This window comes from Danaus plexippus, chromosome 12 (assembly GCF_018135715.1).
Source record: "Danaus plexippus chromosome 12, MEX_DaPlex, whole genome shotgun sequence".
NCBI lineage: Eukaryota > Metazoa > Arthropoda > Insecta > Lepidoptera > Nymphalidae > Danaus > Danaus plexippus.
Genome location: NC_083545.1, coordinates 2,306,801 through 2,323,631, shown reverse-complemented (window position 1 = coordinate 2,323,631; position 16,831 = coordinate 2,306,801). Strand labels below are relative to the sequence as shown.

Below are 16,831 nucleotides of genomic sequence, written 5' to 3'. Positions count from 1 at the left end.
TTTATACGTATATTTTACTCAAAATGAGATTTTTACCTTTTACATTGTTTTCTTCGCTTTTTTTGATATATCCTCCTTGGGTATTAACATTTTGCTGTATTATATTTTCACTCTCACTATTCATTTCAACTTCTCCATAAACCCCAGAATCATTTAACATTTCATTTATCAAATTTTGTTCATTACACTCGGTAGTAACAGTTTCATTTGCCTCTAAACTTTGACTAACGACATCACCCTTGGCAACAATTTCCTCTTCTGTTTCAATAATTGTATTTGACTCTGTGACAATATTTTCATGTAAGTTTAGGTCTGCTGTGTATATTACTTTAGTTTCTTCTTTTTCAACCAAAAATTGAACTCGTTTTCTTTGATGGATATTCTGAGTTAAGACCAAACTTTTATTATCTTTCGGTTTTGGAAGATAAAATTGTGATGAATTAAGACGTTTACTTTCAAATGATTCCTCTTTATTTTCAAACTTTCCATTGGAATCATCTGGATCATACCGTTTAGGCTTTTTTAATATAGATTTTATAGTTTCCTTGTTATTATTCTTATATTTGGAACTTCGAGTAGTATCTAGAGCTGTTTTTGTGCTAAAATTCTTATCGGGTAATCGCTGATTATCACTTTCACTATCATCCTCTGTTTTATTATACCTTAATCTTCTCGGTGGTCTTTTTGGTGACACACTCTTTTGTTTCAAACGGTTTGAGGGAGATATAGATTTATTTCTATTCTTATTCAATGGAACTACTTTATTTTCATTTTTTATGTTTGGTAAAGATAGTGCCGTAGACATATCAGTTGATTGAAAGTCATAATTTTTGAGATCGTATTTTATAGGGTCATATACTGATACTTCGTCTACACTACCAGATTTTGAATCGTTTGACACTCTTATCCTTTGTCCTCCTATTGCCTTAACATTGCTATCATTTTTACCCTTACTTGAAGACCGACTACTACTCTTACTTGAATCCTGGAAACCTTCAACAAAGTCATCGTCGAACTCTATATCCACCGTAGATTTAGAATGTCCTCCTGCTTTTACTAATTCGTAAGGGTTTATATCACAAGAGAGAATTGATTTTTTTTTGTCAGTTGTAATTGCATCCTCATCTATCCATAATTCATTTACTCTACTGACAGACTTACTGCGATTTTTGTTTAATGATTCCGGACTTGTTTGCTTCGTTTTCACTCTACAAGGACTTATGCTTTTCGCTCGGGATCTTGTTGTAGAAAATTGACTTCCTATTCTCGTTTCGTGAGGTGGAGCTAGTCTACTTCTACGCATTAAATCATATGGATCTGAGTCGCCATTTGGCTTTAAAATGCTAGGACGTGATTTAGAACTAGGAACTCTTACAGTGCCAGCTCTTAGTAAGCCTGCATCGCGATTTACTTGAGGGCCTCGTACAGTACCACCTACTAATAAACGGGGACTCTCAGCTATTGTAAGAGGTAAACGAGATCCTTTGCATTTCTTACATATACTGACTTTGGTTGAAGTGGTTTTTTTAGTACCATTTAGATATTCAGGACAGGAACATAATATAACAGCGTAGTTGTGTGGGGTTGGTTTTTGTGGAGTGCTTATTAATACGGGTCCAGGAATGTCAGGATACGCTGAAAAGACGCTTGGCCTCACAGGTGGTGTTTGGGTTCTCACAGACCCGTACAACCAAGTTTCCGCATACTTCATGGATTTCGATAATGCTGAACCACCTTGACCACTAATAGTGCCATACATATATGGACTCTCAGGGGATATTTCAGAAGATTTAGAACTTGCAGATGTATTAAGCCTTAATTTTGAAGACCATCTTTTTGACCTCGTAGCTTCTGGTGCTTCGTATATCTGTAAATTAAAGACACATATGTTTAATAAGTGAAACAATTCAACATTAGGCAATACAACAGAATAATAGTTTGTGAACGCATTATTTTTTATTCCATAAAACAAATTGTGGTTGGTGCTTAATGTTAAACATTAAATTGATTTTTGATAATTTGTTTAATGTTTGATCTTCTTGATTATTTCCTTATAATACAGTTATAAACATACTAAACCAATTTGAAAACTGTAGATAAAAATAAAATACTTGCTTTTTATCTTCAATTATTTCAAAATACAAAAGATTTAGCATTTAAATTTAGCATTGCACATTTATAGTACCAATAGATAACATCCTGACATAAAATTAGACTTCTAGAAATTTATTAAACGTTCTACCTTAATGTTAAATATATTAACAGTTTGAGTTCAGGAAAGTTTTCAATTTATAAAGCCAAGGTAAATAAGTTTATTTCAGAGCACATTGTCTTCGTCTCAATTAACTTGACTTAAAGTAAATAACGTTGAAAGCTCCGTATATTATTTATACTTTATAAATAAAATATTCTAACGAGACTTAAAAGTTTATAAATTTTGGGAAATCATTTAAAGCGGGGTGTATTATGTTCATATTATATAAGTTGGGTAACGTCAAATTCATACTGAAAGACAAATAAGTGAATCCCGTTCCAGTTCAAGATGTCTAACGAAACAAACCGGCCGGCCTTTCGTGTCACGGCATGCAGCCCCACAAAACACGTGACCAATACCAACTCCTGATTGCAATCAGATAATCTCTGTATTCACTCCAAAATTGCCATGCGGGAACGTTTGTGAATTAAGCAAATTAATAGATGGAATCTCACTAAACTTTAATTTTATTTATCATTGCAACCGCAATATTCTAGCTTGTAAATTAAAAAGTGAAACAAATACTAAAATATATTTATGGAATCTATCGAAAGCATAATCCTCATTATTAGATCTTTTCTCTATAAGACATTCCATTTGACAGACGTCATCAAATTGTTAATAAACTTTTATAAAACCAGTAATTACTTATAAGTAAATAATTCATAGACTTAAGTCTCGTTGAAATTACATTTAATACTATTTAGAGGAATAAATATTCTGTACACCCATCTTCAATTCTGAACAATAGCCATTGTACTTCAAACGTTCATAGAAATAATATAGCCGTAGTTCAGTCACAATGGCAAATAGGCATTCAGTGAGTTAGGCAGTTTCAATTACCTAATACAATTGGTTAACGGATCAAATGTTAGGCAGATGATAGCACTTTATACCTACCTATTGTAAAACTATATCAATTTATTTCCAACGTTACTGGAATTTGTAAAGCAACCTGTCTCACTTAAACTTATTTTGTTTTATAATTTTACGATTTTCGGGATTACACATTTGAATAAAAGTAATATATTTTTATTCAAATGTGTAGAAAAAATTTAAACACGAGTTACTCAATAATCAACCGTTAGTTTAGTCTTATTAAAATTTATAACTCATAATGTTCTTTACTACAATAAAATATATTATTGCATTTTCTAGTATTTTAAAAATCCCTAGTACGAATGTCATCACTGCAATGTTAAAAGCTCAAAGATAAATCGCCTCAAGAGCGCTATTTCATTGGGCTGCAGAAGAACCAGTTCTATACTCCTTACATTTCTAATTAAATTTCTTTTTCAGGCACTAATATTATTATTAAATATAGTATTAATAATTAAATTGCATTTAAAAATAAAATGGAATCTAATTTAGTTTTTATATAAAATTCCATAAATAATGTTTTAAGACAAATGAATTAGGAAAGTTACTAAAAAATATAGCATTATTAAAATCATCGAAGGTAGTAATCGAATCACTTAATTGGAATATTTCTATTTTATACATTTTTATATATAACAAGCATAGCTTAATAATCAAATACCTAAAATAATAATTTGGAAATCAAAAATGGATTCACGAAAACCAAAGTTAGACTAAAGGAGCACATCAAAGCTTTAAACAATTCGAGATATAAAACAGATTACTCGAAATTGATTCTGCTAATGAATAAGTTATTTGAACGAAACGTTTGTTTGGAACGCAATAAAATTAATTGCCCTGAAACTTTGTCGAAGCGCCCTTTTGTTTGTTTGTTAAGAAATACAAATATAGCGGTATGAATTGGTCTATTTTAAATCGGGTGATTTATTTAAAATTTAAATTATATTAGCTCATTTCAAATAAAACTATAAGAATCCATAAGACGCTCGATAATGTAACTCAATATGAAAGAACTGGTCGTATAAACTTAGGAAATCTCACAATAAGTACATTCATTTCACAAACTGAAGCCGAGGGCGATACAAGACGGTGAATCCGCAGAAAACTTCAGTGGTTGTTGAATACACTTTATTTTTATTCGAGTATTCGATAACGGTATAGTTGAAACTTTCTTAGAGATTATCCGGATACTTCGAATGGGATCAAGTATCTGCTTTTCACGGGTATATACTTTAACTGTACCATTTTCTGAAGCCGGATACTGAACATAATACCTTATTAGCATCCATCATCATCCATTACTATTAGATTTAAGAAAATGTAACCCAGCGGTAGCTCATTGTGGATCGTAATTGAATCAGGCATTAATAATGCAGAGTTATTGATGATGCTAAATAGAGATGGTAAATGAAGATTGATATATATTGTAGGATTGAAAACCATCGTACTAGCGCATATAAGTTTTAGAATGACCTTTATAAAAATTATATCGAAAATCCAGTCCTAAAATATACGAACGAAATTTTTGACGACACGTTATTATTTTCACGCTAATTTTGGGAAGCGGTTGTTTATGTTTGCTCGTGCAAAAGTTTTTAATTGTCATATGAACTGACAGTATCTACGAAAATTTACGTGTATGTCTATCTTTTTAGAATGTACATTAGGAAAAACAATCTGACAACTTTTTATTTGACTTTGTAATTAAATGGATTTTATGTTTAAAATATTTAAGATATTGTTTTTTTATCCAAACGAAAATTATACAATTGTAACGCTTACAAAACCCCGGAAAATCGATATGTAATTCGATAAACAAACCAAATCCTTGTTTAAATGAAAGCTACAAAAACAATGGCAATTCTAACAAGGGATTTGTACAAAAGCGACTGGTTTCCAGCCTCATTCGCACTTTCAAACGATTTCCTCGCATCGCGTTACTGTAATGTTATAACGTAACTGAGCTGCAACATACGATACTATAATAACCTTCACATTCCTTTTGATACCCCCACAGGTTTCTGGCATCGGGTTTATCGTTGAATTTATAACATTTCTTTCTTGTACTGAAATTTACTTCTTTCAATACAAGAATGTGAAACATTTTGTCATTTATATTTGATTTATTGCTTTTATTTGTAAAAAAAAATAAAAAAAATATTACAACGTGTCGAAGCGAGAACGATAGAAGCTACACATTTCAAATTTATGTGCATTTGTATGTACGACTTCTATTTGCTCATAACACGGTCGCTTTGAATCTCAAATCAAAATAATATTTTATATGAATAAAACTATTTTAATTAGAAATATATGTACATAGAAGTATACATTACTTCGAGGGTTCAGTTGATTAAACAAAATATTATATAAAAAGTTACCCCACAACCCGTCCCATACGAAATAATTAATTAAACGCAAAACGTGACATACAAATGTAACAAGTACTAAAACAAGTATTAAAACAATAATACCGGTAATGTATATTTTCAAACACAGATAAACCGCAGCTAGGCCTCCGGGGATTCAATCTGATACGATTTCAGGTCACCCCGCTAGAGGTTACAATGATATTCTAATGGACTAGACACTAGCACTAGTCATTTGTTGTATGGGAAATGTAGAACTATTTCTGTCGATGGTACCCTAACATTGTAATTGTTTTACATAGTCCTTTCAAAACCGAGTTTATTAGGAGGCTTCCATTAACTTTTTTATAAAAAAAAATCATTTAATAGAGGTCTTTATTTCTGGAACGTTTTTCATAAATTTATTCAGGATATAAGGCATATGTATTCACGAAGAAAACATCATCAAAATTTTTCTCGCTTTAGTTATTTTAAGACATAGTTTTCAACCCAAAATCCAAGACAGTTCTTAAGGGATTTCAAAGTTTTGAATATTTCATGATGTTGATCAGTTGAATTTAAACTTACTTTAAAGCATTTGGACACAAAAATAATAAAATGTTTTTCTTTAACATGTATTTTACTACATTTTGAAACCTTAACGCTTTAATTACAAAAGAAATACCGGAGCAAGATAGGACAAATTATATCTTCCAATCAAAAGATTCGTATTAAGTGAATACAATGAAGACAGCGTTTTCTGTCTTACGAGCTAACGCTATTAACTTGTGCTACTATAAAATCAATATTATAAGACAAAAGTCAAAGGAATTTATATAAAAAACTGACGATAGTGAAATAATATGTAAATTAAAAAAAAAAAAATAATCGATATATATTTCTTTTTCACTTTCAAGACCAGTTGGGCTAAATATTAAAATTAAATTTCAAATAGAAAACATAGAATAAAAATTCATTGGCACCGGGCGGGATTTTAAAGTGTGGAATATCGTGTTCGAGTAGCTTTACTAATAAAGTTATCGTACCTTGATTCGAGTTGGTGAATTTTTTTGTTTTATATTATGAACCGACATATTACGTCAAACGATTTTTCTGTGTGTGTATATTACTCGTACTTAGATTGTGCTGGCTACACAAATCGTTATGAATACATACCTATTAGAATAACGTCTATAGCTACTTATCAAAGATTTTTCCTTTCTTTTTATACTCCACATTATTTTTTATAGTTTCTACGTGTGACTGTCAGCGATTTCGCAAACATCTTTAGGCCGTGTTAAAGCCATTGTCCTTGTACAACGGTTATAATAGTTTTGTCTCCCCACCCCCTTATGTTACTTACTATTAAATTATTATATATATATATATATATATGATATTTTTTTGCCTCCAACTTTGCCTACTACAGTCTGCGTCACGTGACATGACAATACAACTATTAAGCCAGGATCACGCGTTAACTGCGGAATAAATTACAACTTATATTTTATTTTTATGTCTTAGCTATATTACTGTAAAGTTTAATCAAAATCTATTGAGGGTTTTTTTTATGAAAGAACAACAATCAACCTTATTATACATTCATACAACCTTCGGCATTTAAGATATATAGGATAATTGAGTAAACTTGGATTGAAATGTTAAACTAAATTAAAATGCTATTGATTTTTATTTAGATGAAGCTGCGTATAAACTTTCGACGAAATCTGATTGAAATAGAACATACGAGATTAAATCTGGTCTTTTCAATTCATTCAAAGCATACAAAAAGCGTTTTCGTTTCGCTTTTATTTTTTAGCCAATTTATGGCTTATATTGTTGTCAACGGATAAAAATTTAGTTTTTTTTATGCTGGCTTGTAAGAAATAAAATGAGGTTAATTCATATATTAAAAATATTGTTATGAAGAAATGAATTCTCATTAGTTTTCAGAATTAAAAATATGAATAAGATAAGTTTTGGGCCCGTTCATAATATTCCATTCACTGGGATCGTGTGTTTTTTACTATTCCTCTATAAACGTTTTCACTATAGAGCGCTGCCTGATTATATATATAAAATTTTAAATGAAAAACAAATCGTATTACTCAAATTATATAATTTCAAGAGATATATATATTTTTTGAGACAGTGGTAAATCATAAAATCAAGGATTTCAACTTACAATGAACTAACAAGTCCAGTATCTTCAAATGAATTATTACTCTGTGATAACTTGTTTGTGTCTGACTTATGTGAAGAAAATAATGTACGCAATCCAATTTTCCATAAATATTTTACCTCATTACTAACCTTAAGTCATTACTCATGGCATATGAATTAATAAATTAATTATACTTTTTCGGAGAAACATAAAATGATAAAAATGTGACACTAAAAGGTCAGTCTTTCTATTTTATTCCACGGCTTCATTCAATAAATGTCTACCTTCCAAGAAAGACCGATTGCTAAATTTTCTCGTATATTTTGGCAGCTTGTTCGGTTATTAGGTACCGGTCGCTATATTGAAAACAATCGTTCGTTCACTGATTTGTTCAAGAATATACGAGTTTCAAGAAATACAAGACTTATTATAACAAAAATATATAAATACACACCTATACCAACTTTGACCGCACTATGTATCCGTTGTATCAATGCAAATATTTCGTATAAAGATTTGACTAGCCGAAGCAAAATTTCCATTTGAATGAAATATGTACGTGTCCTGAAAATAATCCCGTAACTATTTTATATTCTATATCACTGCCATTCAAACGTATATTTAGAATGCGTATCCGAAGCGTTAAAATTTTATTGATCAAAGTTTTATGCCGCTGTATAAAGTGTATGGGTCCTTGCGATGTGTAAAATCGGTCTATTTTTATGTCCGCGAAAGTCGTAACTTTTGAGTGGATTTTTTTTATTATAGTATGACACTTTTCAAACTGTATTTCGGTTCTGTATATAAAAATCAAGTACTTATTTGTTAGTAACGAATTCTTGTTAAACATTCCTTTTATTATTCATGTTTTTTGTATGAAATGATGCGATAAAGCTCGGTTTTGAGTATCAATATATTTTATGAGCTCGTTCGATGTCTCTTATAGCATTCGCGATATGGAAATATGAATAAATAAAATGAAAGCAGAATGTTAAGGGAGTTGCTGAAAATGACAAACATTTAAAACTACAATACTCTGCTTTAAAATATGAAATAGATATTTAAAAATACAATTTTGTTTGTATTTATTTTATCAGTATGTCAAAGAATTCAAATTTTGAATAAAACATACACTTTTCTATAGTAATTTAATAAATATAATAGATTATAAATATGTAACCTATGTAATATGTAACATCCATATACAGGTGTAGTCTAAAAGCGACTTAATACCGTTTCTTTAGGTATAAAAAAATAAATCATAAAACTAATAATAAATAACAATCATAGTCTCAATAAAAATACAGTGAAAATTAAAGTACATAATTATTACCTTATTATTTAATAAGATTTTTTTTTCAAAAACTGTCATTATATTAATTTCAAAAGTTTCTGCAGAAGCTTCTAAAAGTTTTTACTTAAGTATGCTATAATTTTTTAATTTGTTGCTCCAATTTAAATTCAATGCAATCAAAATTATCATAAAAATATATCAAGTTTTCTTCCGTGAAAAAACAGCAAACTAAGGGAATCCTACGTGTTTCTCACATGGTTATAGTTTTAAATGTATAAGTTAAATTTCAAATAAGCAATATTATAATAAAACATTCCTTTCTGTTTGAATTGATAGTGATACATTCATCTCGTCTACCCGTGATCACGGTCTCTGCAAAGTAATCGAAATGTCTGGTTTCATGTGAAAATTTAGATATACGCTAGCTGAAATCAAAAATATAGTTTCTTTTAATATGTACTTCTCTTTGAAAACCTTGAAATCATTATAGTATGCTAATAAATTTTTATTTTCATAGAGAAACATATATATATATGTAGTTTTATTGAAAAAAAATTGTTTTTATCAATTATAGAAACAATATTGGTTTATAATAATATAACTATCTCAAACATCATAATATAAATTGATTGAGAGATATATGTTTTATAAATTTAGAGCATTGTATGGTGAAATCTTGACTCAATTTTCTAATCTCATATTCAACTAAATGGATAATAAATTTAAGAGCTTGAGTATTATTAATTGAGGTTGATTTTATTTAATACATTGAAAGCCGATAATTCCTTATAAGGTAATCAGATGCCTCGATATCGAAATACTTCAAATATCAAATAAACCAAACCATTGATGATCATCAATTGTTGATTATATTGGTATTGAATATTGCTTTTATTTTAACAGCTTTAATACTGTTATACAATAAATTTAAAACAATGACTTTTATCAAACCAGATGTACCGTTAAATTTTCGAACCTTCCAAAGTGATTTACCGTAAAACGTAATTTAAATCAAAAGGTGAACCGTATAAGGTTTATCGGATCGCACAATTGTCGGTACCGTTGGATACGCCCTCTGCCCTAATTACAATATCACAGCTTAACAAATTTTATGTCCTTAATTTTTTTAAATGAAAATGTTTTTTAAATTTTTTCTAAAGCATCTATGGCTATAAATGTAAAGTTATAATATCGAATAAGAGAAATCGAAATTTTCGTAAACTGATCGAATGGGCCTGGAGTTATATCAGTAATTAAAAATTTTTTACTTGTAATAAATTAACATTTTAAACGCGTTACTTTTAAATTCTTATAATTTTTATCATTTTATTATTAACAATATTGCCTTTACATATGTATAGGAAGGGTAGAGCTTAGGAGATTAGTACGATACTAATCTTTATTAAACGATATAGTCTATACCCAATGCTTTCCCTATTATAGTGTTAGTGAGAGTGACTTTCTAGATCTGCTTTATTAATACAGGGTTTGTAACAGGTTCTACAACTTAGAGTCATTGTTTCAAGTGATTTCTTTTTCAAATGACTTGAGAGCTCGAAAAATATTTATGATTGGCGCTATAAGGAATTATCAGTTATAGCTCGTATTCCAATCACGACTTATAAGGGCAAAGAATCATTCAATATGTGATATGGCATAAATTACATCTTTATTGATTGTTGGTATTATTATTATACAGAAAATAGGTAAGACGAAGTTTTTTTTGCTATTTTCTTGACGATTCACTTTAATATATTATTTCATATTTTGAAAATAGTTAAATAAACTTTTCCTAACCTTAAAACAATAACATATGTTTCATAAAATTAAATGTTATAAAAATATTTAACCAAACGATAAATATGCAATACATGCATTATTGACTAATAAAAATATACAACTTCTTTAAAACGATTTTTATTAGCATTTTGTATAAGTAATGGAGACCAGCTTATCTCATACGTGATCCTGTAACTAATTTCGCTTTACTATCAGGGACTAGAAACCTATCTCCGCTGTAGATTTTACGTTTACTTCTATCGCATTTATATTGATTTACAAGATTTCGTTATTCCAACATTCTATCTTACTTAAGGTTTATCTTTGAAGAACAAAGATAAAAGATGTGATCATATAATATTATTATCTTTTATAAAGACATATCATGAATATATTTAAAAGTAGTCAAGACTTAGATTAATTAATCTGATGCAGATTTTTCTTAATAGCATACAATTTTTTTTTTGCCATACTTTACATATATTAAAATTAATATAACATAGGAAATGTTAATTTACTTAACATAATATCAATATAAAACTGGTTATTTCAGACCGACTTTAAAATTACAATAACACAAATTTATTGTATTAATTATTTTTTGTATAAATGATTGAATTATAAACAAAAGCACAAATGTGTATTGCTGGCTTAATTCAGTCAAACCAACTGAGCGTTTCGATTAAGGTAATGTCTAAGCAAATGCAGCAATAGTCATTTAACCCGGGCAAGCGAAAGCCATTCGCCCAGAGTGCAGCATTTCTCGAGCCGCAAACGTTTCATTGCAAAAAGATATATAACGAAAAACTGACCTTTGTTTTACGAGTGACATGATCCTAATGACACAAATATATTGAAATAAAGATTTATTTTAATTTAAAATAATTTATTTGATCAAAATTTAGCAATCTTGCGAAGATCTTTTCGATGGGCAATTTTGAGTCTCCAAGGAGCATCATAGTGCACGACCGCTCCAGTGGAATAACGACACAGACAGATAAATGAGGTCGCATGAATTACTTACGGAAATTGCGAACACAAGTTGCTGATTTTGTAACTATTGGCAGTTAAAACTTTATTATTAATACTAATGACATAAATAACAAAGTTTTCCCAATGTTATTTAAAATTTCAATGCAATCGAAGTTGGAATGTTTGAATCGAATCACTATTCGAATGGTCTTATCCAATATTTAAAAGCAATTTTTACAACATTACTTGAACGATGTTATTCTCAAAATAAGTCACTATTAAATTATTTATTTTTTTTGTTTTTTATAATCCTAATTTATTTTTTTCTTATATATATTATTCACTCTTTTTTAATATACCTATATCGTACATAAAATCAAATAAATCTTTTATTATTCCCAAAAAAAAAAATACAAAATTTATTATAAGCGAAAATACAGGTAATCACTACAAATCAGTTTGAAACAAAAACAAAACAATAAGATAAGCAGAACAAAAACGATAGAAAAAAATAATAATATTTTACCCATAATTATATGGTAAAAAATTAATTTTTGCTCATAATATGTACAGCAATCTACTTTATACTTATATTTAGGTCAACTAAGAATAAAAAATAGGCGGTATGTAGAATACATCTGCTTTAATACTCTAATATTCATTTATCTTTATTTACATTTTAAATTTAGAATTACATCCTAAATACAAACTTTAATCTACAATAAAAATACTAAGCAGTGTAACATAGAAGTGAAATTAAATAAGTTCCAACGATATTTTATCAAAATAAAATTCTAGAATGTCAACCACATTTACTGCCATGATTGGTGCAACGGCGAACAAAAATGTTTTTGAATAAAATATGTACAAAATGTACATCACTCGTCTATTTTATACATGTCTGCAAAAACAGCACTCTGTGAAAATGATTGTTATTTTTCGAGCATCACCAACAAAAGATATATTAAATTAAAACTGTTCAACTCTAGCCGCCAAGTTGATTTGTTTGTGATATCATTTGAAGTATTTTTAATCGGAATATTTCATTCGTAGTTTTTATTATAAAAAAAAAATTTAAAGCCTTTGAGCGTCAAATTCATTTCAGTCTCACTACAACAATTATTTCAAATATTTGTTATTTATAGTTTAACAGCAATCTATGTATGTGTTCAAATTAATTCTTGCTAAGCAATATTTTATATTAAATTATTAATTATAATAAATAACTGGAGGATTAAATAAAATCTATTTTCGTGGTAATGATCCATTACTTTGGACATTATTTCCAATAAGCAATAAAAAGAGAAATGTGATCTTTGCAGAGAATTTCTTTGTTAAAATTTTCATTTCCATACAATACGACGTAAACATAATATTAATAAAACCAATCTATTAGATGTTTTCATCATACATTATATAAAAACTACTAAAAATGCTGATACATGTAATTTCGTTAGATTGTATTTAAATTTTCAAGAAAAACAGCTGATCGGTGAAAAATAATTAGCACTTAAGCTATACATGGTTGTAATATACATATAAAGGAAAAATTAATATATCGATTACGTCATTGATTTATCCCTAGCCAGTACCAAGTATGTACGTTGATCGTCAAAATGACTATAACAATTTTGTCACACGTGTGATTCACAGGCAATAATCGTAAACGGACTATGTAATAGGAATTAACTGAAATTACCTACAAACACAGGCCTATTGGTGTATCCCTTATATGGTTTGTGATGCTGTTAGTACTTTGTGTGAAAGAAGTTCAAAAAGAGAACCAAAAAATCATATACTTCTATAAAAAAATATACTTATGATACTATAGTAACATAATGACATCTAGCATAGTCTATCCGAAAATATATTAGTTTCATTTAAATAAATACTATAGTAACATTACCCATATATATGACCTGGAATAATTTATAACAACTTAAAATTAATGAATGAATTTGACTTTCAAATAACGTCTTTTCATTGCTTTTATGAAGGATATCTTACAAAATTAAAATAATCATTTTATAAATTAGCGTATATTTTTATCATAAATCTCTGTGAACGGTGCGCATCTTGCTTACAATAGTAATCTTTAAAGCGGTTTATTAAATAATATATTTAAGAAACAAATATATTTTGACTGCTTAACCAAAGAAGACACATTTTAACATGGCAATGATTTTCAGTATAAATATATATATATATGATTATTCGATCGTTATCAGAATTATTACAGGAGAAGTTATGGTCTAAAATGTTATAATTTGACACAAAGAAGTACTCGCTATTTATTTATTTTACTATTGTAAGTAAACCTCGATTAAAAATAAAGTCATCACGTAAAATTTGATAATATCTCCTTAAGATCAAAACGTAATTTAAACATACAAAAATCTAAATAGCCTTAATCTTACAAGCAGAACAATATAAAGTAAATCTCTACGAAAAAGAATCATGGTAATAATTTAGCGTGTAAATATCTTGGTAGTCATTAAAGATCTAATTCTAACAAAACAGCCCAGACACTACAATGTACAGACACAAAAATCCAAGGCAATCTCGACTCCTATAACGGACGGAAAATTTATAGGCACAATAAAACTTGGACCGTAACCTCGCTAAAAGCGAGCATTTCTTAGTTCTTTTGCAAAATACTAACACGCCGGTATGAACATTCCCTTCTGTGCTACGCGGAAATTATTTTGCTGAATAAACTTGCACATTATGTATATACTCTTTTTTGTTATGTCACTTTTGGACTAACAAATGTTCTATAATTTATCTTTTGCGTTCTCACTTAGTTTTTGCATGAAATTGAAATAGTAGTGCTCTATTTCAACGAAGACCCATAATTTTCTAAACATGAATATGTGAACGAAATTTAAAAAATGCATCTCATATATAAAATGCCCATGGGGCGGAGTCCAGTCTTGTTACCAAATATGGAAACATTTTCGGAGCTTCGCCCGCACATTATTATGGCACATGAAAGATCAATCAATCCACGGTCGACTATCCTAATATAATATTTTATTTACCCATACACATATATGACTATATATTCATTCTAACAAACTGGGTTCGAATCCACTGTAAACACTGTAGTAATAGTAAAAATAAGCATTGAAACCACCACACTTTTTATTATTTTTTTACCATCCATTATCAGAGAAAAGGCTTTTTCGTTGTTTTGTAATATTTTATACCAGTGTCGCAAACTGTCATGGTATGACAATAATATTGTGAAAATATTTTTGTATGCAGCCTTAAAAATTTTCGTCATATCCACGAAATGAGAAAGATTTTTTGAAAGAAGATTTAAATATCGTAACATAGCAACGTTTATTTCATAATATTAAACAAGAAATGCAAATTTTAATAAAGACATTTAAAAATAATAGTTGCATCCATTGACCTTCTGAGTGCCATTTTGACCTGGTGTCGCAGTTTTTGTTAACAAATTCCTAGCCAATATGTATAAAACCTTGGCCAAGATATTTATTAATACAAAAAAGAATTACAATATAAAAACAGACATATAAAAATATTATTTTCCATTAAAACTAATTCATCTTTTATTTATCAAATAGAAACTGATGTATTGCTGGACAAACATATATTTTTATTGTAACACATTACACATATAACTATATTATGATGCTTGTAATTGCTTAAAAATACTATTTTGTCATCCATTTAAACTGCTCCTCGAAGAATACGGAAAATATAACAGTAAATGAAGTGTCCATATTTATAAGCGTATCAAGAAAAAAGTAAATGCGCTTCGAATTTCACTGCACTTCTGCGTCTTGAGCAAAATTGCTACTGTTTAAGAACTCTTTAGCGCTTAATGGCAGAAAAACTCACTATTTAAATGAAGTTGAAAACTAAAAGTACATTTGAATACACTGGAAATACGAAAACCCAGTTATGTTTCCGAATTAAGGGGCTAGAGTGTTTTAATAAAAAATACTAGTGTTTGGAGGCTGAAATTTGTCACAATTTCTGTTATTGAACGTTCATTTTCAAGTGTGATATTTGTTCAAAAGTTTTTTAGTCCTTTTCATAAAGCGTTAGACCAGAAAACTACCTCACTGAAAAATTTATTTTATTCACGAAACTGACTGATATTTTATGACTAAAATTATAAATAAATAATTAATTACTTTCCTTTTACTGGATTTGAGAATTCTATATAAATAACGTTTCGTGTGAAAACACTAAAAATATTTTTAAGATAAAAATACTCATTGTATTTTTTTTTTTTAGGTTCGCATAAAATATTCACAAAAATTTCTTGAGAATGAGATTGAATTTTAAGAAGAACTTTAAAAAGTTTCATATTGCGAAAGGTCTGACAGACATTTTCTTTAATTTTTGTTTTACATTATTGCTGTCATTTCGACCCTACTAGAAATGTGTAATGTAGATTGGAAGGGACTAACAAAACCCTGGTACGTGGTATATCGGAACAGTTGATCAAACGCTGAATGGCCTTTATTACAAGTCATTTGAAATCAAAGCAAACACAAACAGATTGTCTAGCATGAGATTGGATCCAGAAATCAGACAAATACAGTTGTATGGTAATCAATTTTTATAGATTACTGATGACTCGAACCAGAACATCATAAAACTTTGTTATTGTACCGATTTTGATGTGACTTTAAAAATTTATATAAATATTTGTTCATTTCAATAAAAATTAAAACCCATACATCCAAACAATAAAAAATGTTAGAAGTATACGTTAGACACAACTCATATAATTCACATAACTTGATACAACAAAGAATTTGTTTGCAAATCTCTAAATAATTTAAACATAAATAAAACCATAACCAGTAAAAGAGATCTTTCCGCAATGCTCCACATCTGCGTTTCACCGCAACCGGGATCGCTGTGTCTGAGATATGACAGTGCAAATGTGTATAAAATGTCATATACAATTAACAAGTAAACCACTCCTGTGGATGAATTACCAACAGCTTTAATTTAGTAACCTGACTGCTACGTTGCGTTCTTGAGACTGATGTATTGCTGGATTTTGATATTACTCAAGAACAAATTGAAATTTTAATTCATTTTAAAAATTATTTTTTCGAAATTGCTAGCAATAAATTAATAAGAACAATAAA

General features: G+C 28.8%; 1 protein-coding gene across 2 annotated transcripts in view; it reads right to left on the bottom strand.

The window, feature by feature from the left end:
• LOC116772474 (uncharacterized) overlaps positions 1 to 16,831 on the bottom strand; it is a 70,155-nt gene that overhangs the window by 5,621 nt on the left and 47,703 nt on the right. For both annotated transcript variants that reach the window (XM_061522271.1, XM_032664677.2), the window contains exon 4: positions 37 to 1,867. In XM_061522271.1, the coding sequence (XP_061378255.1) occupies positions 37 to 1,867 (1,831 nt within the window). The remainder of the gene's footprint in view (positions 1 to 36; positions 1,868 to 16,831) is intronic.